At 43.2% G+C, this 25,209-nt stretch overlaps 3 protein-coding genes across 3 annotated transcripts in view; 2 read left to right on the top strand and 1 right to left on the bottom strand.

Annotated features, from left to right (window-relative positions):
• pde4ca (phosphodiesterase 4C, cAMP-specific a) overlaps positions 1-9,159 on the top strand; it is a 36,836-nt gene extending 27,677 nt beyond the window's left edge. The window contains exons 2-16 of the mRNA XM_061084433.1: positions 2,019-2,210; positions 2,827-2,871; positions 3,507-3,543; positions 4,212-4,285; positions 4,382-4,434; positions 4,662-4,774; positions 6,544-6,637; positions 6,735-6,907; positions 6,997-7,095; positions 7,299-7,463; positions 7,592-7,691; positions 7,851-8,005; positions 8,099-8,221; positions 8,336-8,518; positions 8,621-9,159. Of these exons, the coding sequence (XP_060940416.1) occupies positions 2,019-2,210; positions 2,827-2,871; positions 3,507-3,543; positions 4,212-4,285; positions 4,382-4,434; positions 4,662-4,774; positions 6,544-6,637; positions 6,735-6,907; positions 6,997-7,095; positions 7,299-7,463; positions 7,592-7,691; positions 7,851-8,005; positions 8,099-8,221; positions 8,336-8,518; positions 8,621-9,109 (2,095 nt within the window). The 3' untranslated portion in view covers positions 9,110-9,159. The remainder of the gene's footprint in view (positions 1-2,018; positions 2,211-2,826; positions 2,872-3,506; positions 3,544-4,211; positions 4,286-4,381; positions 4,435-4,661; positions 4,775-6,543; positions 6,638-6,734; positions 6,908-6,996; positions 7,096-7,298; positions 7,464-7,591; positions 7,692-7,850; positions 8,006-8,098; positions 8,222-8,335; positions 8,519-8,620) is intronic.
• A 4,404-nt stretch (positions 9,160-13,563) lies between these two features.
• rab3aa (RAB3A, member RAS oncogene family, a) lies at positions 13,564-18,816 on the top strand. Its single transcript, XM_061084434.1, has 5 exons — positions 13,564-13,617; positions 15,312-15,536; positions 17,396-17,514; positions 17,754-17,878; positions 18,263-18,816. The coding sequence occupies exons 2-5, from the start codon at positions 15,312-15,314 to the stop codon at positions 18,451-18,453; spliced, it is 660 nt and encodes a 219-aa protein (XP_060940417.1). The 5' UTR covers positions 13,564-13,617; the 3' UTR covers positions 18,454-18,816.
• A 2,409-nt stretch (positions 18,817-21,225) lies between these two features.
• On the bottom strand, positions 21,226-23,160 carry LOC133017737 (transcription factor JunD-like). The gene has a single exon (XM_061083901.1). It carries the CDS (start codon positions 22,921-22,923, stop codon positions 22,006-22,008), a length of 918 nt encoding a protein of 305 aa, XP_060939884.1. The 5' UTR covers positions 22,924-23,160; the 3' UTR covers positions 21,226-22,005.
• Positions 23,161-25,209: the final 2,049 nt, after the last annotated feature.

Below are 25,209 nucleotides of genomic sequence, written 5' to 3'. Positions count from 1 at the left end.
ACATTTGCAGGTGTGCACACTACAAACTGACACCACAAAATCATACAGTTTGCAGTTAGGACCCCCGAACCCCCTGATGGATGTGTCTCAGAACACGTTGTACTCTTCCTGAAATTTTGTTTACGCTCTGTCTCTCTTTGCCCCATTTTACCTCGGACGTGCCCTCACTCCCCCCACAGTTCTCCACGCCCCTTCCCTCTGACTCGTCTCCTTGGCTATGTATAGTGCAGCCAGTGTGTCTGAATCAGTCACATGAAAGGAGGGATGGGGACTTCTGTTTGGCTGCTGGTTATGTAACAGCCTGTAACACAGCAACGTCTTGCCCTCACGCAGCATCCCTAGCACGAAGGAGGAATGAACGGTTTGTTTTCATGCTGAAGCTGGTGCACTCCTTATGTGAAAGCCTCGTAGAGAGATGTATTTTTTCACCGCAATCGTTTGTGCTATGCATGTATGTAAAGCTAATGCTGTCACTGGACTGGCTCCAAGGATTGCAGTAATTGATCAATCCACCACTATTTCATAGATCAGCACAAAACGTTGCACTGATGGAGGTGAATTCTGTTGTGTTGTGTTTAGACTAAAGTGTAATATACAACCTTACACAGCTGCACAGTGTATTTAGAGCTGTGTCGTCTGGTTCTTTGTGATGGACTTGTGTAATAATGTTTTATTATTTCCTTATCATCTACGTCTCCAGCTGTCACTTCTGCCCTGGGTTTCAGAGCTCTCTATTTTTGAATAGCGTTCCCCGTGCTGTATTTATTGAAACAATATTTTATGTGTGTATGTGTGTGTCGAAAATCCTTCACATTCTGCTCACGGCTGTTTTGCCAAGGCGTGGATTTCTCCTCTGGAATACCTCAGACTCTTTAGAAAAGCAGAGGTGTGGCCTAACGCAGCTCGAGGCTGACAGAGTGTCTCCGGGCTCTGATGTCAGTGTGGGAAAATTGAGATGTAGATCAAGGAAGACACGTGCCAACACTGGGAAGAGGAGCCTCTTTCCCTCTAACTCTCTCTCTCTCTCTCTCTCTCTGCCTTTATTTGGTGTTTTTCTCCATCGTCGGATGGTGTTTGATCCAGAGGAACCCCCTCTCACCTGAGCGCCCGGCTATTTTTAGACTCTCACACTCACATGACCCCCCACGTCAAGTCCCCAGTCCACCACACACACACACACATACACACAAACACAAACATTTCACCTCTAATGAAGTGCACGTCATGTAGTTCATGAAGATGTGTTAGTTTTCACTTCAGGTAGTAATTCTAATGATCGTGCAGACACAGCACAGAGACCCACATCAAGTCATCAGAATTAGAAACCATTCGCTGTCTCAGACTTTCAACACCCTTTCATTGTGGTTTCATATTCATTTTGCTGTTTCCTTCTCTTGTCACCTATTGTTTGACACATTTGAATACAGTGCTGATTTTGGTCTATTTTGTGGGATATATCAGATCAGGTTTGATAAGTGCCTTCCCGCATATTTCCCACAGTAAAAGCCTTTCTGCTGCTCGCGTAAATTTGTAATTTTTAGCTCTTATTGTGGTCTTTACTGCTTTATAATGGTTGTTCTTCCTTCCAAATTACACCACTTCCTGTTCAAAAGATAAAAACGGCTGAATGGTGTTACCCACTGATGAGAGCTTGTGTTATTTTTAGATGTGGAGTATTGTTTGTTATATTCCTTCTCTCTGTTTAATGGTTACTGGAGCAGCCATAGTCTCCTATAAGTGGATGGGAGTCTGGGGTTTCTTGTCAGCTATGTAGTTCATTGGACAATCTATAGAGTCACATTTCCATCGTTAATTGAAATCGGAACTTTATGGATCTATGATCATTGATCCATTTATTTCACATATTCCCTACAGTCATTACTGACAACTCATTTAGTCAAGAGGACACCACAATAACAGCTCAAACTGTGTATTTCTAATAACACTATTGACGTTTCTGTCTGATCAACTTTGTCATCGACCCTGATGGAATTTCCTCCATTTCTCTTCCTCCACAGTTTTGATGTGGAAAATGGATTATCGGTGGGCCGTAGCCCCCTGGACCCCCAGGCCAGCCCTGGCTCTGGGATGGTTATACAGGCCAACTTTCCCCACAGCCAGCGGAGGGAATCCTTCCTCTACCGCTCCGACTCCGATTTTGACCTTTCACCCAAAGGTCCCTCCCGAAACTCCTCCACTGCCAGTGATCTGTAAGTCAGTTTTCCTACTCAGCTGTTACACAAGTGCATGATACAGTGGATGTATTTTCTTTGTGAAGTATCATATCATGCACAGCGGCAAAAAGTTTAGGTCTCAACTTAATTTGCTAATTTGAAACTAGTCTTAGATTAGTTTAGAGGACGTGCTCACGCGTTTATAGCTTTGTTCACTGATGTTTTCAAGCTATTCTTGACAAAGGGATTAATGACAATCATCAACCTTGATCCTTTTTTTTCTCAGTATTTCAGTGTTACAAGCTCATAGGCCTCATTTAATACATGGCCTATGGTGACAAATGAAATCTTTCCATCCAGCATTTGGCATCTAGCATTATAACGTGCCTCATGCATGTGTGTGATATGTTTGTAGTCACATCCAGTGTCAGTAAGAGCAACAATTACTTCTGTTTCTCCATCACACAATGCTTGCATGTTAACTCTGCTCCACTGCGACTGCAAAACGTTGGAAAGAAGGAGGCAACTTTGTGGTCGATCGTTCTGTCTCAATCAACCCCCTCCTCAAATTCATATTCTCTAAACACCTTTACGTTTGTAACGTAAGCAGTCACAGGTGTCCTCATCGACTCTTACCTATCTGTGTTTGAAGGGAGGAAAGCTTGAAGCACTGGGAGGTCAACTGGTTGTCAACTCGGTGAGAAGAACATGACAAAACTAAACAAAATAGATAAAAACACTGACTGTGTCCCCCTGAAGCCCCCTCCTGCATTCCCTGTAGATGGTTCTGTGGCCATTTCCCCCCACCCTTCTGACATTACTTAATATTAAGCACCTCACCCGTGACCCCTGTTAGACACCTGTAAAACACCCGTTTGGTTTGTTTTTGCATGTAACTCTTAAAACCACCTAAGTATAATAACTCACCCTGTATTTTTTCTTTTTTTGTGAGTATTCATCCATCTATCACAAACCTTAATACCCCGTTTTCTGACCAAGCAGTGCACTCACTTTTGTTTTTTTTTATCAGCTATGTTTTTAATAGAATAAGGATGAAGGGAGTAACAAACAAGGATACATGTCAAATAAATGTGAAAACTAAATAATGTCCTCTAGCTGCCTGGCTGCACAGATAACTGGTTTGATAAAAAAAAACAGTTGTTGTAGATGTCATACCTCCTTTCTCTTTATTTTGTCATGACGAAGTTAAGTATGGTTTTTCTTTTTATCTAACACAGATGAAATATAGAAATGAAGGAGCTTGTAGATTGGTCATCTACTCAGTGTTACGTGACTTTGTCTGACACCCTTTCCTCCTGTTTTCTATTTCAGACACACAGAAGACATGATCGTTACACCATTTGCACAGGTGAGTCCTCTGGTATTTTCCCATTCAGCATTTGGAAGCTAATTGCCAATTGCCAGGTGGCCATATAAAAATACATTTATGTTCATTTACGAAAGCAGGTCTTATAAAAACTCCAGATGGTTCGAGACCAGGCTATTCTACTCCACCGGAAAAGCCTATAGCGTTGTGTTGGCCCGGCGACAGGACCAGGCATCCTGCTGCTGTTGCCCGGCTCTTGCGTGGGACGTGCGTCACACTTTTGCTCACTTTACACAGTCGAATTAGTCGCGAATCTGCTTGATCATGCTGTTTAAATTTGCATGCTGGCTGGAAGGACTCGCCCACACAGGGGTCGCACACTGGATACTCTTGTGATCTCCCTCTCGGCGCTGAGTCAGTGTTTGGCTGCAAATGGAGTGACAGACGTGACATGGGGGAGTGTCGACACATCAGACAGGGACAGGGGAATGCCTCTGTGCAGCGCAGTGGACGAAAGCTACAGTATCTGGTTTCAAGGGGTCTGTCAGCACTTGATGTAGCGCCAGATCAATTAAGTGAAGACGTTTGAAGAAGTATTCAAGTTTATCACTGAGGTGACACCTGTGGTTCTGTTATATGACAGATATATGATGCTAGGTGCGCCACATTTGATGAATTCGTACATTCAGTCTCTTGTTCCTGTCCTGTAGGTCCTCGCCAGCCTGAGGACAGTCCGAGGTAACTTTTCCATTATAACGGACCAGCAAGATCGCCCAACAAGCAAGTAAGTTATTAGCAAATGTCCTCTGCTGACAAATATAATCATGCTGGATATACAGTTTGTCTTTTCACTTGCTGAATGCATGGTGTCTGTCTACAGGACGCGATCCTCAGGCAACAACCCACCATCCATGTGCAAGACCAGCCTTGCAGGTTGGTACTGCTATTCAAATATATATTGATCAATATGCCATAATCAACATTGGCCAGAAACACATCAAATATTAGTATATTGCATTCATGAATTGAGAAACAAAGGTGTAGTAAATAAGTTAATTTGAGTCCTAGTTTAAACATCTTTTAGATATTTTAACAGTATATGAATGCAAACTACCATCTGAATCCATCCCATAATGCCTCCCTGTGTTTATGTGGTGCAGAGGAGCCTCACCAGCAGCTGGCCATAGAGACTCTGGATGAGCTGGACTGGTGTCTGGAACAGCTGGAGACGCTGAAAACACGACACTCTGTCAGCGAGATGGCTTCAAACAAGGTGCTTCATCATGACACACAACCCTGACATGTGGGTCGACCACAGATCACACACACCTGTCAGAGAACACACCACAACGCTGTGCAGGTTAACATTTAATACAGCGAGGTTACCTGCAGAGGTTTCATTGCACTGCCTCAAACGTGCACTGTTATTCACCACCTGAAGGTTTTTCTGTTGTAGTCAGGTGCATCTTGGGCCATTTTTAAGGTGCAGTCACATTCAAACTCTAGATGAACCTGAATTCATCGGGGTAACACTGCACTCTGAAGAATAGATATCAAATTAAAAGTAACATAACGATATGATGATGTACATCACATTGAAAAAGTTAAACCTCTTAACATCAGAGGCAGCATATAACAAAAGTTCCATTTTATCCCCAAATTATAGAAATATTTATAAATATCTCAGGATTCGTTCCCTGGTCTCACCCGACTGCAGCTGCTGTTTCAGATGAGACCATAGCAGCCAAAATTCAGTTTCCTTTTTTACAGTAAATACTTATTTTAAGTAATAGATAGGGGAGTTCTGTGTTTATTTTTGGCTACATGAATGAAATCAGCCCCCAGCCCCCATCCATTCAAAGCTTTTCCTTCATATCTTCTTCAAACTTGGTGCACATGGTGTTCACACAGCCTCCTCCTCTGACGCTGCCAGCCCCGCCCACTCTGTGCATCCCCTGGCCAATGAGGGCCAACCGCCTCTCCCAGCCTCTGCTGCAGCGAGCGCCCGATTGGCTGCTATTCTTAGGCTCTTTTTTTTGGAAGGAGGCGGGGATTAGAGTACCTCGTTCTCCCTCTGTTTACACACACACAGGCAGCCAGTAACAGAGTGAATGAGGGAGAGTGAAGGGGAGCGAGGGAGTGTGGCTTCTCAGCCTCTGCATCCTCGCATCCCTCAGCGTTTCCCACAGATGTGCGTCCACTCTTTTGTTCGTCTCTGGACTGCTGAACTCTTCTTTTTTCTGCATCTGTTCAGCTCTTACTGCTCTGCTCGCTTGCAGTGGATTTTGCTCAAGAGTCTCAGCTGCAGTCTGATCCTCTGTGGAAACAGGCAGTGTCACCAGGAATGACCAGAAAGCTCAGCTACCTCAGTTTTATTTTTTTGCTCCCATGCTTGATTTTGCGCTGAAATGCCAGAAGTGAGTTATTTAATCTCTGTGTCGTGGATGTTCTTTCAGGTAAGGGGAGGTGAGGGATGAGGGGAGGGGACCGGGGCAGCCCCATGCTCGTTTTGTGAATGAGTGTGAACCAACTAGTGGTGGAGATCCTCGGTGACTCTCGTCCATGTAGATGTGTGGATGGTGTGTGTGCAGCCTGCTTGTGAGTAAAGTCAGCCATGTGTTTTTGTCTGTGTCCAATCATTAGCCTCTGCACTGTGTGTGACATGCAACACGTTTGTGAGCTCCAGAGATCTTGTTGATTCAACGATTCTGTGTAGATTAGGCTGTGGATGTGTTCCTCTTCAGAGCTTATGGTTCTCTGTGTTTGAATGAGTTCCTCAGATAGTTAGGCACTTTAATACATTTGCCGGAACAGACAAAAAACCTCTTCAAGTACTAGTAAGGTTTATTCTAAGCTAATTTAAAGTGACATTTGCTGCCTTTAAGCACTGGAGAGTCAAGAGTTTGTGGGTTGTTTTATTGTGTGCATCCTCAGAGATATAATAAGAGCTTCATTCATTTTACAGAACATCACTTTCACTTTTAGTGCATATTTTGCTTGCTCAAACTCACGGATGCTTCATGTGCATGTTTGCGTCTCCAGTTCAAGAGGATGCTGAACCGAGAGCTCACCCAGCTGTCAGAAACCAGCCGGTCAGGGAACCAGGTGTCTGAGTTCATCTCCAGCACCTTCCTTGGTAAAAAACCCTTTATTTGATACAATAAAAAAGCTGCAGAGAAAAATTTAATACAGCTTTGATCTATAATATTATTGTATCTGTTTCCATCTGACAGAGAAGCAACATGACATGGACATCATGTCCAACCCCAACAAGGAGAAGGACAAGAAGAAGCGGCCTATGTCCCAGATCAGCGGCGTGAAGAAGGCCACCCACAGCCCCAGCCTCGCCCCCTCCACCATCCCACGCTTTGGGGTCAACACCGGCCAGGAGGCACTCCTCACCAAGGTACGACCATTTCAATGCTTCATTTATCATTTCACTGCAACTGGTTCTACATGTTCTCCTTTATAATGATCTATATCGTTCAACCGCAGGAGATGGAGGACGTAAACAGATGGGGCATCGACATATTTAGGGTCTCTGAGTATTCAGGGAATCGAGCGCTGACGGTCAGCATGTACACCATCTTCCAGGTAACACATGTTAACATAATGTACTCTTCTCTGAGTGTTGTCCTCGTACCACATGACCAAATACACTCTGTACATTCAATGAATGAACAAGAGTAAATGAATGAATGAATGAGGCATTGACTTAACAAATGTTAATGAATTATTAATCTCTACCGCGACTGACCCAGAGTGTGATGTGTTCTCTTGCTCTCCTGCTTCTGTAGGAACGCGACCTGCTGAAGTCCTTCAAGATTCCTGCTGACACTTTCATTAATTTCATGATGACTTTGGAAGATCACTATCACGCGGATGTGGCGTACCACAACAGCATCCACGCTGCCGATGTGGTCCAGTCCACACACGTCCTGCTGTCCACACCTGCCCTGGAGGTAGACACTCAATCTTGTTTGTCCAAAAGACACACAGACAGAGAGAGAGAGAGACACACACACACACACACACACACACACAGACACATATACTGACGGTCCCTCCCTTCTCCTGTGTGTTGTCCAAGGCTGTTTTTACTGATCTGGAGATCCTTGCCGCCCTGTTTGCCAGTGCCATCCATGACGTGGATCACCCTGGAGTTTCTAATCAGTTTCTCATCAACACCAGTGAGTTTGCATGGCTTTACAGGGATTATTATGTGTGGGTGTCAAGAGTATTTAACGACGTGGATGAGGTGTCTATAAATACGTGTCTGTGTGGAATATGATTTGTTAAACCTTCAGGTGTCTTACAGTGCTATCTGTAAACTTTGTTTTTGCCTGCAGACTCGGAGCTGGCCCTGATGTACAACGACTCGTCGGTGCTGGAGAATCACCATCTGGCAGTCGGCTTCAAGCTCGCGCAGGAGGAAAACTGTGACATCTTCCAGAACCTCAGCAAAAAACAGAGACAGTCATTGCGCAAAATGGTCATCGACATGGTGAGAACATTTTGGTAGACAAGGCACTCTTCCTAGCTTTTTCACCTTTAAACGCAGATTTCAAATTATTCAATTTGTCTGATATTTCCGCAGGTGCTGGCAACAGATATGTCTAAACACATGAACCTACTAGCAGACCTGAAAACTATGGTGGAGACGAAGAAAGTCACCAGTCTCGGAGTCCTGCTCCTGGACAATTATTCAGACCGCATACAGGTCAGAACCGTGTTTCTATTCATACAAAAACAAACTAAATCAGTAAAGAGGAATAATCTTCCTTAGAAGTGTTTCTTTATCTGATAGTCACACACTGTTCATTCGTCACTGCAGGTTCTTCAGAACATGGTGCACTGTGCAGACCTGAGTAACCCCACCAAGCCTCTTGAGTTGTACCGACAGTGGACGGACCGCATCATGGTGGAGTTCTTCACCCAGGGGGACAGGGAGAGGGACAAGGGCATGGAGGTCAGCCCCATGTGTGACAAACACAATGCCTCCATAGAGAAGAACCAGGTACTGTAGACAAACCAAAGTATTTCATTCATAGCACCTATTGAGGATGAGGATAATTCCCTATTACCTACAGTATATACCACTTTTCCCTTTTTTCTCCAGGTGGGTTTCATTGACTACATAGTTCATCCATTATGGGAGACGTGGGCTGACCTCGTCCACCCAGATGCTCAGGAGATCCTGGACACTCTAGAGGATAACAGAGAGTGGTACCAGAGCATGATCCCCCACAGCCCTTCACCCGAAGCAGAGGTCCAGGAGGAGGAGGAGACCCTCACTGGAGAAGCTTCAGCACTTAGTTCCGCCGCCATCGATAAGTTTCAATTTGAGTTGACCTTGGAAGAAGAAGGAGAGTCTGACACAGAGAGTCCACCTGAGGAGGAAGAGAGCTGCGATCGCAGGAGGGTGTCTCAACTTTCCAGAACTGGATCTGGCAGCAGATTTGATGCCAAGACTCGCCGGTTCCCCAAAATGCTCACCAGTGATTCAGAGAGGACGTTTTCTTTAGAATCTGATAAAGATATGGCAGAAGAACGAGAAACAGACCAGGAAGACATCTCCGGGGAACCACCCGTCATACTCGGCACATAGCACAACCCATTTGTTTTTCTTTGGAGCCTTTTTTGTTTGTTTTTCATGATTTCGGTGCCTCATCCTCTGTCAGTCCCGCTTCTCTCACTCCAACCAAACACGACCACCTCTGGTTTCCGTGGGACAAAGGGCGACAGCCTCTGGGGGGGGGTGTGGAGTACGGAAGTGCATGCAGTTGTAGGAGGTGCTGAGAGAAAGTCTGCAGTTCTACACAGCAGTCACTTGCACTGGAGAGAGACTGATAGAGTGGACAGGGAGTCAAGTTTCTGACAGGTCTTTTGCGTTCTGTGTCCTTCAGTCAGACTTACAGAAACTCTGAAAAGTTTATTAAAAGAAAACTTCTCTTTCTACCAGCCAACCTAAGGTCTTCTACTGCCAACTACAGACCTGTCTTCCTCTTTTGGAGTACTTGTGAAGAAGTGATGAATGACTGTGAAAACACGCAAACAGTGTTTTGTAAGACTCTTGCCAAACTTGCAATTTACGGGGACAATGCAGTTTTACCTGCCTTTTGGTTTCCCGTAGGTTAATTCTGTTATTTAGGTCCATACACCATGAAAGGCAGTAAAGGAAGGTTAGGTACACGTCACTCCAAAGCAGCCTGAGCAAAGTAACGTCAGAGAGGAGCTCTCCATGGTTTTATGCCATACACTTTAGATGTAGCAGAAATTTTGAGTGGCTATCATTATTGTTGTACACACAGCACTCCTATAAGCTAAAAGCCCATTTAGTTATGTTTCGCAGGAGGTGGTTGTAGAACATGCATATGCTTATGACGACTGGGCTTGCAGTACATATTATTTTGAGATTTTCAGTTGTTTCAGGTTTATTATTTCCATTTTTTTTATAATCCTAAACTCTGATATTGACAGCAACTAAACTGAGCCAGGGTCAGAATCACAGTCACGGGATAACATCTGAAGCAATGTTGACTGTGCATATGGCGCCTCCCAGTGTCAACAAATGGAACTCATCTGGCTTTTGGAGGCGAATAATTTGCTTGGTTTTGCATAGACTTACATGGAAAATACATTAAAAATGTATTTAACTGTAGGTCTACCCAAAATATCAGTCATGTTTCAGTTTTGTTGTGATTTTTAATGTTTTTATTTAAATTTTAATTCAGTAATGTTTGTTTGCATTCTTTTTATTTGTCCCCCATTTTATCAATTTGCCTTCAAGTGTAGCACTTTACAGTTTTGTTCATTGCCAGCCCTCTCTATGGTTTTTAAGGGCTTTAACATGTCTGAGGCTGTTGACTGAAGAACAGTTTGTCATTGACTGTAAAGCAAACCAGCACAAACTTCATACAAAGAACACTAGCCATTCAAATCCATTATTGTTACTACACAATTTGTCAAACATAGCTACTGAAATGCAGATTTTGGTGACTTGCATAACGTACCAGACTGATAAGGGTCGTGTATTAGATGTGTGAGTGTTGCAAACAATGATGCTCGCATCACTGTAACTGTAAAAAACCCAGGCGGTTACCGAGAGACAGTTTCCTGTGCCAGAACCTTTTTTTTCTGATCTTTTTTTCCCTCTCATTGATCAATATTTCACTCTTCACAAGGACATAGTCAATGACAAAACAAGTGCCAAGCAAGCATGATACAACCCGTACTGTAATTTCCATTTTGCCACTGGCTACTTTCCATCAGTGACTGATAAAGTTGGTTGATTGTAGCACCCTGTGTGCCAATCTGACCCGACTGTCTCTGGTCCTTTTTTTTAAAACTCCTGTTCAAACAGTAACTGAAACTGATGTTGTCTTAAACAGTGATGTGGGTTCGCGTGTGTGTGAATGACTTGGTTTCATTTTTTTAATTGTATTTACTAAGAGAGAAGGAAAAAACCAAAGCACTTTGTATGGTACTTTTACAGTTCTGCACTTCCAGTACAGTTGAACATGTATAATGTGACTGTTTCACAGTTTTCTCTGTCGGCAAAAGGCCTGGTGATCGAGTGGAACAGCACGGGCTGGACCACTACAGCTCTTATAGTTTGGATGTTGGAGGGACTGAAGTAGTTTTTTGCTCTTTTTATAAGTGACTGTACAAAAACATGGTTTTCTGTGGAAATGAATGACGTTGGCTGCAGGACGAACGTGAGGAGTATATACACAAAACTTAGCCTGCTTTATTTTATTTTATTACCGTGAAACAGAAATAACTCATGTTTTAATGTATGATTGAGATGAACTTTTTTTTTTTCTTTAGACGCCTTATTTTGGATTTTGGTTGTAGGTGTGTTCACTGACATGCTGGAGTATAAAACACGTGCAATCCCTTCTGTAGGAACTCAAGGATGCCTTCACCATTAAGGACTATTTAACAGAAGCGTAACCAGCACAACATGTGAAGGTTCAGTCTGTCTCTCTGTGTGTCACTAATTGTCTGATTTTGTACATTTTCCTCACAGTGCTTCGTGTACAGTTTATTTATTATTTCTTTATTATCTGTCAGAAACAATGGGGCAGTCGACTTTTTTTTGTCTGAGGTTTAGTGCTCATATGTAGCTCGACGCGTGAGAAAGTCAAACAGGACAGATTTCCACTATTACTCAGCTTTTTCCTCATTTAATTTCTCTATCTTTGCGAGTAACATTATACTTAAGCAAAAATTATCTCTTTCATGTTTTTTTTGTTTTAAAAATAGTTGAGTGACAGATTTCCGTCTTGGTTTTCTGAAACACCTCGGAAGACATCCTTTCCTCGTCGTTCTCTGTTTCCACTGATCCACTCAGATCATGTATTCATTAAGGATCGTACAGTCAATGTGCCGCTCCAAGACTTCTTCGATTCATGGTAAAGATAATTTAGTCAGACAGCCTCAACAGTCATCCTTGATCAGTATTTCTTTTCCCAGAGATGTTATGAATATGGGTTGTGAACCAAGACTACAGCTTTGACAATCGAAACTCTGCTGTTTAACTGCGAGAGGGTTAGCCCTCTCTCCAACTAGAACTGTATGCCTTGCCAATAAAGGAAAAGGTTTTCACTCTTTGCCGTCTTCTTCTCTGTTTTTTTTCATAAGGAAACTATAAAAGATATAACCCAAATATTCCACCGTAGAGTGATTATTAAGTAGATACAGTATTTTCCCTCTGAAATGAAGCAACAATATAAGTTTTTATACCAAATAAAAATGAACTTATCTCTAGTATAAGGTCAGTAGAAGTGAGCATGTTTATTATTAACGATTTCAATCTCTTTACAAGCAGCTTCCTGCTGATGAGTCAGCCATTAAAAAGGGATACTATGCAGCCAATCAAGTTCAAATGCACTAAACTCCAATTTCCAAAGGTACCAAATAATAGATCAAGTCCAGAAGTCTTGGGATGTGAATAATTCACTTGTGGGAACATTGTGTAAACTTCATGAACAAATAATAGAAGATCATTTTGAATATAAAGTATATTTTATGTTAAATTATCTCTATATAAATATACTTCTCATAAATTATGATAAAGATGATGACAATCTGTGATGGTATGGAGGATCAAAAGGGGCCATTCTACATATTTTTACTCCATATTGAATAATATACCTCTATATATCATTCTCAGTGTAGCCATTTTACATGAATGTAATAAGTTTTTAATATCTCAAAACAAATGCTTCACCTTGTTTTATCACCTTCATACATAGTCACTGACATTTGCATGTTTTAAAATGATTTTTTTACAACAGTGTGTTAAACCCCTGCATAAGTGGCATCACCCTGATAGGACAGAACTTTATTAATCCTGACGAAAATTATAATGTGAGAATCTAGCTCTAAAGTTGCAATAACATGGAATAATAAAATAGTCCTAATTATAAGTGAAGTATAAGAGTATTAAGTTTAATGAGAAGGAAGAGAGGACCAGTGTTTGAATATATCAATCAATCAATCAAATTAAATTTGTATAGCCCGTATTCACAAATCCCAATTTGTCTCATAGAGCTTAACAGGGTGCAACATCCACTGTCCTTAACCCATCAATAAAAATATACAGTATTTACAACACATAGTGTGATATAATGGAAAAGTGTGACAAAGAATTTGTACATAAGGAAGTGTCTGATAGAGATGACTAATGAATTGATATATAACAATAAAAGTTACAAAATTATAAAAGTTTAAACTGCTTAATGGTCATTTATGTATTTTGCTCCATATATATCGAAATCGAAAAAAGTTTGTGGCCAGCTGAACAAATTAGTATAAGTAGTAGTAAAATTAGTAGTAGTATTTTTTTATAATAATTATTATTATTATTATTTGTATTGGGTGCCTGATTATTTAGTATAATCAACAATCAGAATTTGAACCTGTGTACATTTTACAGAGTGGGCGGGGTCAGGGGCTGTGTGATGCCAATGAGCGGCCCCTGCCCTGTGATTGGTCGGCGGGCCTGTCCCTCACCCTCCGCTCCGGGACTGTCACTCAGGAGCTGGTGCAGGTGCAGAGCGGAGATCAGCCGCAGAAGGAAGGAGGACCGGAGCTAAACCACACTTCAGGGTAAAGAACTGCGCTTATTTCACTCTGTGGGTCTGAGTGAGCTACAGACGACATGTCCGTCCTGCATCGCTCCGGAGTTCTTGTGTCCAGACTGAGAATTCAGCCGTAAATAAGGAAGAGTAACCTTCATTTGACAGCTGCGATGCTTAGCTAGCTGCTTTTTAAATACTGGTAACGGTGCGCCGCGCTAGCATCAAAGGTAGCGGTGCTAGCTTGATTACACGCATTTTCAAGGGTTAAAGCTGCATTGTTTTAATTTGTGTCGCTTCCGTCTCTTCCACCCATCGCCCGGTGTTTGTTCGAGGGGAGCGGGGCTCGAACACACGGCTCCATGGCTCCCTGCGGGTCCTAGGTGTTTATCTGCCTCTAACACGAAGCTGTTCACCGGCCGCTGAGGTTGTAAAATGCAGGTTGAGGCCATTTAAAGTGGGATCGTGTTGCGTTCAGGGCGCTACGGTGGTTTGCGGGTTTTCTCTCATTTCCTGTGGCCTACGAGGTGAATTCGGAATAAACCATATGGTCATTTCCCGAGAGCCCCGGCTCTCTGCCCTCCCTGGACGGGAAGGGATAGTCCGTTTAGCCGACGCTTAGCCCGCTAAGCCCCGGTGCTTCCGTCCTCTTATCTCGCATCGGGGCGGAGGTGTTCCAGTCCCTGTCCGACCAGTATTATTGACATGAAGCAGAAACACTCCAGGCTGTGAGGTGGTATTGGCTGCTCGTGTTGACACAGCCTCACAGCGAAACGGTCCCATCATTTTATTCCCTGATAAAGAACCAGGCTGTGTGGGAAGCATATGTTGTGTGGCAGCAGATAGTGTACTTAAACACATCACTGGCAGAAGGGTAAACAAGGGTGGTTTACCCTTCTGTTACGAATTTAGATGTTTTATTTCCTGTTCATGACCTCTTACTGTCTGCCATGATGTATAGCATGCCACTTATACGATTAAAAGTTAGGCAACCAACCTAAAACTGTAAATAACAATAAAACCATTAAGTAAATTTGATATTTGACAGGTGCCAGGTTATCTCAATAGCTGCTTTTTGTCTTTTAAAAGGAAAGTCAAATATTCACATTTTTTCTTCAATTCAAACGCCATGCAGTATTATGCAATATGGTGTTTTTTCCTCACACTTTTCTTGCGTCTGTCACCGTCTGACTTGAAGCCAATATTTTTTACGAGATGTTGACTCAAACACTTGTAATTCAGTCCACAGATGTTTAAGATCTGTGGAGTTCAGAGGTGTTCACGTCACCGTGTATCTCAGGCAGAGGATGTGTAAAGCTGCTGTGTCAGTGAACACATGCCGGAGGATGTTTCTATGTGATATTAGTGGTTTGATCGTTCTTTTCTCCCCGTCAGTAATTTCCTTCTTTCATGTCTTTCGAATGTGGTGACACTGTGAATTCTTAATCTCTTTCACCATCCATCAACCGTTTCCACCCAAAAACTGTCATAACATGTCACATATCTTAAAGCTGAACAGTAACAGTCATTTTCACCATTATATAATGTTGAGTTTATGCAGACACGGTCACAGTATGGATTCAACTTTTTAATTTTGTGTCGGTGGTATTGAATTGGGTTGTATTGTAAGATGTTATTATTTGGTCCAGCCTCTGTAAATAAGAACATGCCGGTTCTTTAATCTTGTTTGTAACTGGTCCCTGTCTGATCTCCATCCCTGTATAGATGGCGTCTGCAAATGCCACATATGGACAGAAGGAGTCCTCAGACCAGAACTTTGATTACATGTTTAAAATCCTCATCATTGGCAACAGCAGCGTTGGAAAGACGTCCTTCCTTTTCCGCTACGCAGATGATTCATTCACACCAGCCTTCGTGAGCACGGTGGGCATCGACTTCAAGGTCAAGACCATCTACAGGAACGACAAGAGGATAAAGCTGCAGATCTGGGTGAGGAAGTGGACACATGCTGTACACATTTACAGAGGTGTTGAGGTCGTCAGATACAGATCGGTCTGGTGGTTCCCAGGGAAGGTTGAGCAGGGTGACCAGCAATGCAGAAAATATTCTGCACTATGTTCTACTTCACTCTGAGTTGTAAAAGAAATCAAAACTCCTATTGCTTTAGCTTTTGCTTTATCACTGTTTTGTATTTAACAGCTCAGAACTGTACAGTCTGCAGTCAGGCTCGATTAACCAAGTAAGCTATTACTAGGTGTCCTGTGTTGGTTTGTAGCTTATGGCCATACACTTGTTTTATTATTATTAATAACTGTTAGATATTTACTACAGATGCCCCAGTCAGTGTTTCCTCACAATCGTCTGTCTTAAGTCTTATCTGATATTTAGATTTTCCTTCCCAACACAGTGCAATAAGAAATACTGTTGTGTTGTAGGTGTGTCTGAAAGCTGAATAGGGAAATAAGAAAATTCAGTCTGCTCTACATTTCAATTTCTTTCACTTTGTTTTTGCTGTGTTTTTGTATCTGTAGTTTTTAGCAAGATTGAAATCGTTTCTGTACATGAACAATGTATTGAAAGCCGGAAGCAGATTTCACAAACATTCCTGATACAATATGAGTTGGTAACTAAACAGGATTTTAGTAACTTTTACTCAAATAATCTTTTAGTTTGTAAAATGCATGTCGATATATTTGGCCAATCAGATTGTGCCCAGCTGCCCTAGATAATAAATTACAGATATTCATGTAACAGTGCACACACACACAAACACACACTGACTCGGCTGCGCTCTCATTCTCGCTCTCGCCTCTCTCTGTCTCTCTCTCACACATACACATGTAAAATCAGATTGGGTTAAAAAAAAAAAAAAAAAAGCCCAAAACAGCGCGCGCTCGATTTGGCTTGATGCGGTTGGCACAGCGCAAATTATAGCGATGCACAGAGGAGCAGAAAATTACTGACAGAGCCGGTAAAAAAACTGTTGAAATAATAACTTTTCATGGTCCAAACATGTATGAAAAGAACCTAAATGACCACTGTAAGTGGACTTAGTGGAGCTTGGCGTGGCTCCCTGCATGTCTTCCCCGGACATGGTGGCGCTGCAGCTGGGCTGTACACCTCCTCCCTGGGGCTGTGGGGCTGTCCATGGTCCCTGTGTCCCCTCGTTAGGTGGAATTTCTTTAATGAAACCATGTTGTTGGAATAGAAATAATGCATTTCATTTTTTCTCAGTGTCCACATAGACCACTTACTGTGTGGGGTCTATGTTAGCAGTGAAACCACAGCAGAAAGACTTTAAGACCGTATTAGCATTTGTTTATTTAACGCATATCATATCGTCATCGCAATATTCAACAACGTTATCACATATTTTCCTTATATCGTGCAGCCCTAATGTGTAATAAATCCCAGCTGTTAAACTGGCCTCTCCAGTATCCAGCATCACTTCATCTGTGTGTAATGGCAATACCCTTGAAGTGTACTTTACATGTGCCATAAAGCATGACCCTGGGACCAATTGCGTAAAACGTGCGACACCAGAGGAATACCTAATGCTCATGGGAGTTTGGCTGAATGGTAAACCAGCACAATCATCGGGTGGAACATGTGCAGCCGTTAATTGTTTGCAGGTGTTGATTATTTACACAAAAAGACGACAAAACAAACCGCACACTGCTGAGTTGTTATCAGGGCTTCTTAAATTCCACGTGGACACGACAGTCGACGAGTGTCCGTGATAGAAATCATGTCATCCTTGTTCCCTGGGACAACAGACTCACAATACAATCATGGAGACTCAAAAGCAACAGTTGAATGAAAATAAGGTGTTTATGCGATTTTTGCAGGACACCGCTGGACAGGAGCGCTACAGGACGATCACCACAGCTTATTACAGGGGAGCCATGGGCTTCATCCTCATGTATGACATCACCAACGAGGAATCCTTCAACGCGGTGCAAGACTGGTGAGGGACAACTGAGTCTGCATGGCTCGTGTGTATGAGGGCAGCAAATGAACACCCTACCATCAATCTTTAATTGGTTATTAAAATACTACAGTAATCAATGTGAATAATGCTTATTTAAATGTTTTATTTTGGCAATATGCAGTTGTGAAAGACTGGGACCTTTTCAGGAATAAAGTGTGGGTTTGAGATTGAATGGCTCCATATAGCTGAGCACCCTGTTGTGTATCTGCCGACAGGTCGACTCAGATCAAGACGTACTCCTGGGACAATGCTCAGGTGCTCCTGGTGGGGAACAAGTGTGACATGGAGGATGAACGAGTGGTGGCTGCAGAGAGGGGCCGGCAGCTGTCAGAGCAGCTCGGTAAGTCTACTGCTCCCAAAGAAAACCAGACACCACGTCCACCATGTGAATTATGTATTATTATGACTCATAGGGCTGTTCTGTAATGATGGGGAGTAGACAGCAGGCTAGATTATGGAAATACAGATTTGTAATTATTTCCACCAACAACAAGGAGCTTATGTTTTTATCGACATTTGTAAGTCTGTATGGTAGTTGGTAGGATTGAACAAAAACTATTGGAGGGAATAAAATGACACGGATGCAGTATGGGTCAGGGAAGAACCAATCACATTTTGTGCATCTTGATTAGGGGCAGATCCACATTTTTTTGTTTTCTTTAACATTAATTTAATTAGTAATCATACCCTCCCTCCCTCTGCCTCTGTCCCCCCCTCCCGGCAGGTTTCGAGTACTTTGAAGTGAGCGCCAAAGACAACGTAAACGTGAAGCAGACCTTCGAGCGGCTGGTGGACATCATCTGTGAGAGGATGTCAGAGAGTCTGGACAACAACGACCCGTCTGTCACTGGGAATAAACCGGGGCCGCAGCTCAGCGAGCAGCCCCAGAGGTCCAGTCAGGATTGTGCTTGCTAAACACACAACTACACACACACACAAAAACACGCACACTCAGATTGCTATCCTGAAAACCACACACCTTATTTTTCAGTTTCTCTTTTGCGTTCTCTTTATTTCTTATAAGCTCACACACACACACACACACACAAGCACTGCCATACAGTCACACAACCTGGCTGCTTCAATTCTCCCCCCTCTCACTACATGAAGAGCACCGGACACATGAGTCTGCTTTCACCAGAGGGAAAATGTTTTCTGAGATGCTGTCCGAAGGTTTTTGTTTATTAAATGTGGTAATTTGGTCAAAGGGGTGAAGAAAGTTCAACAAAGGTTTCAACAATCCTGTGTACACACACACACACACACACACACACACACACACACACACACACACACACGATACTCCATCATTCCCTATTGACGTGTCTGAAATTGGGGTTTAACTTTAAAAGGTCATGAAGGGAAAGATATTGTCCACCAGGTCCCACTCAAACGCCTCAAACCTGAATGGATAAAAAAAAATCATTGGCCGACGTTTAACTTCTAGTCCCATTGAGAATATATGTTTATTGCCGTGAATAGAGTTGATGTTTCTGTTTAACGTATTTTGTGTTGGTTGGGTTTGCTTTTTGGAGCATGTGAAATCTCTCGTCCTTCCCAGTGTTGAGTTTCTACGGAGAATTATGGTCCAAGTCTGACATCCAAACGTGGTCATTTTGAAAGTTTACTTTTTAATTTTAGGGCTGATTGCAAAAGAAGTCCTGCATATCAGATTGTTAGTCGTGTTGCATTGTGATAGGATCCATTCTGGGCCCCTTCTCAGATTTTTAAAACCTTTTTAAAACCAGTTGTGGTCCAATGTAAAAAGCTGCATAGCCTCTGGGGCTGCTAGATTTTTAATTTCTAGTTCTTTTTTTTTTTTAAACTTTTCTTACTATTTTTAAGACAAAGAGGATAAGGGACCTTCATCACACAGGGAAGAGTGTATAAATGTTTCAAAGTGAATAGATGTGCATTATGAAATGCATATATAATAATATAAATACATATATAATTAACATATTATACAAATCTGAATGATTTATGATACCTGTTCTTTAGTGTGAGGTGCACGTGGTTTGTTTTGAACCAGTGATGGTTGCCTGGATGCTTGTGTGAGTCGCTGGCTGAATTTAAAACCCATCTTTCCAACACTTTCAGCACCAAATGGGGGTTCAGGATTTCTCTTGTTAAGCCCAAGGCCCATTATCTCATTATATTAACTTTCATCCATCCACCACTCAATGGAGAGGCATAGGACTCGGTGTGAGCACTGGCACATCACAGAGCTGCCACTTCCATCCCCTTCCAGAGAGTCTCTTACAGACTGTAATCATATATGATATCTTCATCTTTATTTTGGAGGGAACATGTTTTTTTTTTTTAAATCACGCTTGATGTCTAATTATCATTGGTCTGTCTGATGCGAAGGTTAGGGATTTGTCTGCTCATGTACAATACTCTTCAGTAAATCATGCGTTCAAAGATGTGCTGAGGCATGTGGAAGCATTTCAAGTTATTCCAAAATATAACTTATTTATTTTGTATTATTTATAACGTAATTTATTTTTAAGATAGTGTTCTGCCTAGATTATGCATCGCTATCTGCACTTGACTTCTTTATGAGATGTTCAATAGTACTCGATCGCTTAAACGGTTCCAGCTTTGACATGAGAAGGAGTATATTTGTGTTTACAGTGAGTGCAAAGCTTGACATGCTTGCTCGAGAGGAAAACTCAACATTCCAGTGTAAAAGCCTCTTTATCATGTCCACGAGGCTTTGGAGGCAAGTCTGTTTGTCTTTTGATATCAGTTATGTAACTTTTAAGGCTTGCTGGTATAGGAGCCGACTGTTCCTCTCAGAGCAACAGCAGTCGTGACTCTCCACGCCCAAATGTGAGCTGCGTGCAACCCTGCAGAAGGTTTACTGTCCTGCCCCGTACCTGGGTGTGTGTATGTACAGTTTGTATAAAGGCGGTGGTAATATTTGTTCTCTCTTAAGAGGTCTTGACAAATACAGTCGGAGCCAAAACGAGTGCTTGTGGTTACACACTGTTTGACTCGTACTGACGAACTTGTGCTTTTCCTACTCGGCAGTAGCTTCGAAGAGAGGACGATGTTTTAGGAAGTAAACTGAATACGCTCAGCATTTTATTCAAACAGTGACGGTTCTGACTGCATTGGTTCACTTTTGACTTGTCTGTTGATTATTTTTGTTTGGGTCCTTTAATTGTTATTTTTGCTACAGCTGTAAACTTGGCGGTGACTTACGCATCGATCCCGTCCTCCTCTTCCTCCTCCTCCTCTTCTCCCTCCTCCTCTTCTCTCTGTCATCAGTAACCTCTGTAAATAGAACTTTTTTCTGACCGTCGGGTATTAGTTGTGTGAATTGTGCTGTAATTCTGTAATGCCAGATTTGCTATAAATGAGGAATCAATAAAGAAAATTTTAAATGCTGAAGTTTTGTGTTGGTTAAACAATTCTTCCCAAAGGTCAGTGGGTTTTAAAAGAAAAGCACGTGATGTCTGAGAAATGGTTCAGAGTAGATTTTATTGTGCCCACCAGAGGGCATGACGCTACAATAATGTCTTGTTTTCTGCCTTTTAGAGAAGTTTGACCATCTATGGTTTTGTTGAGCTTCTCTTCTGCACTTAAATACAACACCCACAGTGTAGGTACGGTTTAAAATGTCACTTTAGTCCCCTCAAAGTGTCCCTTCTTCCTGTTATAGAAACAAAACACGTTAAGTGTAGTAATGTAGTGAATTTAATAAATGTCAGTTAGAGACTTGAAAGTCCCGTACACATGGATACACAAGGTTTGTCAGCACGTACACATACATTCATGGAAGTCTGGTGACTGAAGAACTACACAGCGGTCACCATGACGATAAAAATACAACTGTTACTGTACACGAAAAAGCGACAAGACATGCAGTGTTTTTCCTTTTTTTTCAAAAAAATAATAAATGGGCAACAACAAGAGATAAGACCATATGCAAAATAAGAAATGTTTCAGTAAATAAAAAATATATATATTTGTCATTGCTAAGTGCTTGTAAACAAGTAAGGCATTATATTACACAGAGGGTGACAGCACTTGGTGACACCCTGGTGTTTGGTTGCACTCTTTGTTGAGATTGTCCAGCTTACACACACACATCATATATGCACATCAGTCCACTGGATAGCACTTTGCTACATGGCTTCCCCCTCAAAAAAAAGGATTAGGGCAACAATAGAAGTCTGTTTGCAGCATAACACTGTCAGATGCTGAGAGGAGGCTGCAGCTCCTACCTGCTGCTGCTGGCCCACCTGACATGTGCAGGTGACCTGCAGCTCCAGTCCCATCAAGGCCTGTTCTTCTCTGTACAATGCAAAAATGCAAAGGTCTCTCAGGCACTGCCTCCCATCTGCAGGGGGCAGTGACCTCACATGGAGTCTTTAAAGAGGATTTAAAGTTACAAAAGGCAAATGTTCATCATCCTCAGAAGAGATTCAGAGCTGGTTAGAAAGGAGCACCGCAGGTCTAGTAAGCCTGGACCTGGTTCGGTAAAAGCTGGCACCCGCTGCTGACATGGTTCATCACCTTCTGCTTCAGCTGGGCCACTTGCTCTCTGAGGACACTGGCCGTGGACGCCAGGTCGGTGTTCTGCGTTTTCAGGGACTTGACCTTGTCCTCCAGCCGAGAGATCCGCTCCAGCTTTCTCTTGCGGCACTTGGAGGCGGCTATCCTGTTGCGCAGCTTCTTCCTCTCCGCCTTGATGCGCTCCTGGTTGTCCATGTCGATGGGAGACAGCGGCGGGCTGTCCCCGAAGCTGGACATGTCCGGCACCGTCTGCGGCTCGTCCTTCACCCCTCCGGCGGACTGGAGCCGCGACAGAGCCGCCACGGCCGCTGCGTGGTGATGGGACGGCGGCGGAGGGAAGGGGATGGAGTCCGTGGAGTAGCTGATGGTGGTCCCCCCGAGCGGACTCGCAGCGTAGCCGTTCAGCGTGGTGTACACCGGCAGGTCCGAGCTCTGGAGCCCGGCGGCACCCACCGCGCCGGAGGAGGCGAGCAGCTCCAGCCGGTCCACGGACACGCAGCCCGCCTCGCTCAGCTGGTTCTGCTTGTGCAGGTCCTCCAGCGCCTTCACGAAGCCCTCCGCGAACTCCTGCTCGTCGCTGGCGGACTTCGGGTAGAGGAACTGGGACGCGGGGTTGGCACCGGCCGCCACCAGCCCGTTGGACTGGATGATCAGGCGCTCCAGGTCCGGGGAGGTGAGCTTCAGGAGCCCCAGGTCCGGCGAGTTGAGGAGTCCGTCTGCGTCGCGGAGCGGGTTGGATTTGAGCTCGGGGTTCTGGTCCAGGTTCAGGTTGATTTCCTTCTTCATCATGGTTCTGTGGGAGTAGTGGCTGGAGACCCTGGGAGTGTGATCGGAGCCTGGGTAGAGGGTCGTTTCCATTCTACACCCTCACTGGAGGGAATGTGGAGCGTTACGCATTAACCACTGTGGAGCAGGCGCATCCAAACATGAGGAAATCAGCTGATCCTGGTTTTAAATCACCCCCCCGCTCCTGTATATCCTCTTGATTCCGAGTGAAAGCAGCCACTCGATCGCTTCGTGTGTTGTTGTGGCTCCGGGGCTGTGACGGATCTCTCCTGCGCGCTGCTGAGATTGTCTTTTCCCGATGGCACGACTGCTATGCGCAGCGCCAGACCTCGCTCGCTTTCTAGCCCTAAAAATTCCATTATGTCACTCCAGAGCGCGCAGATTGGCCCAAAATGACGTTGGTTTCCGGTTGAATTTGAATAAGGGGCCGAGCCGGTCTTTATTGCCATGGAGACTCTAGGTAAACTACAAACAGTGCAATGCATTGTGGTTTGATGTCATAGCATAAAAAAGCTCGGGGTCGCCAAAAGAGAGCAGAGACTGGGCGGGGAAGGTGTAAGAGGCGAGAGGCAGGGAGAGGAAGAACAGAGGAGAGGGCCCTATAGGAAATATCCCTCCAGCCTAGCGCTTAAAGAAGAATAGAATAGATCAGAATGGAATGGAATGGAATGGAACGGAATGGAATAGGTCAGGACTCTAAAGCTTGAGTTTATGATTTGATCCTATGATTATTTTACAGATAAAAGTACAAAGTCCACTCTCATACTCACCAGACTTTACAGCACTCTCACCTCTGGTTCGAGCTCTTTAAGGATCAGTGGCATAACAACCGAGCTTCGGATGAACAAGAGAGAGAGAGAGGGTTGAAACGAGGTGTGTTACAACAACCAACGCCTATAGAGCTGAAAGGGCTTCCGGGGAAATTGAACGAGCACAGGGGAAGGAGGCTGTGACAGTGGAATGAGGAAACGTGTGCTCGCTGTGATTGAAAGGAAAGGCTGTCAGCTGGGAGAGGTCAATGTACATTTTGTTCCAGATAATAACGATGGATCCAAACATTGAACTCTTTTAATAAATGAAAAAGATAAGTGTATATTGTAAATGATCAATAATCAGGCAATCTGTGTGTGAACAACAAGTACACAAGAATACACACACACTAAAGTTACGTACTATTTAAATAGCAATAATCAAATTGAATTTAAAATAGATAATAGAAGGAATAGAATAGAATTGTCCCTTTCTCTCAAACGAGAATTAAAGACCACAACATAGTTAAAATAACATAATATACACTTAAAAAGTCACCTGCTATTCTAATAGCAGTAGTATAAAATGGAATATAAAACAGATCAGAACGACTAGAATGATCTCTTTCTCTCCAACATGAATTACAATATGAACACCAGGTAAGTTCTTTGTACACTCTTTGGAAAATAATATACATATAAAAAGTAACACATTATGCAATTAGCAGTAGAATAAAATAGAATATATAATCTCTTGACAACATGAATATGATTATTAGGCTATAATACCACGTTCGTTGATTTTACCTAATATACTATAGGTCTTATTATCGTTTATTATATGTTTTATATTATTGTAATGGCTGGTCATGCTTAAGTTGTATTTTATTGACTTTGTGAAGCACTTTGTAACTTTGTGCTATATAGATAAAGATATAATTATTAATATTATTCCCATTACACGTGCAGTACGCAGTTTATAACGTGCTGGCCCCGTGGTGGAAACTACAGTAGAACATTATTATTCCGCCCATACACAGCTAGGACGTCAGCAAGAGCGTCTGCATCAGCACCACCGAGCAGAGAGGGCATCATTAGTTTCCATGGCAACACCAACATAGCCAGTGACGCAGGCGAGAGAGAGGGAGAGAGGTGAATGGGTTGAGGGAGGCGAGGCGGGGGCTGCGAGCGACTGCAGTGCAGGTTGTGTAGGTGGTTTGTGGAGGTGTGACATTGTGTGTGGTGTGGTTCAGACGCACACATCTTTGGTGAAGCTGTAACCTCAGAGACTCTCTTGTAAAGACAAAGGTTTCATTTGTTTGAAACGTTCACCGCCACCTAATATTCTCCCATGAAAAAAAAAAATAACTCTCCCCTATATGCCAGCTTTGGAACCTCATTGGAAGCCGAATCCAGAATGTGTGAGTCATTTCGCAACCCGGTGGGCGTGTGCTGCAGAGTGCACCGCGGAGGAGAAAACAAAAAGGAGTGTTCCTCCGAGGTTGATATTAGATTAACTCGGCCTTCACGACAGCAAACTGAGAGGCAGACTTGTCCTCGACACACTCAGGTAATTAAGTGTGCCGGATGTTGTGTTAGACACGGTTTC

The sequence above is a fragment of the Limanda limanda genome, chromosome 13 (assembly GCF_963576545.1).
Source record: "Limanda limanda chromosome 13, fLimLim1.1, whole genome shotgun sequence".
Taxonomy (NCBI): domain Eukaryota; kingdom Metazoa; phylum Chordata; class Actinopteri; order Pleuronectiformes; family Pleuronectidae; genus Limanda; species Limanda limanda.
The sequence above is the reverse complement of the archived record's forward strand: the minus strand, read 5'-3'. Positions and strand labels throughout refer to the sequence as shown.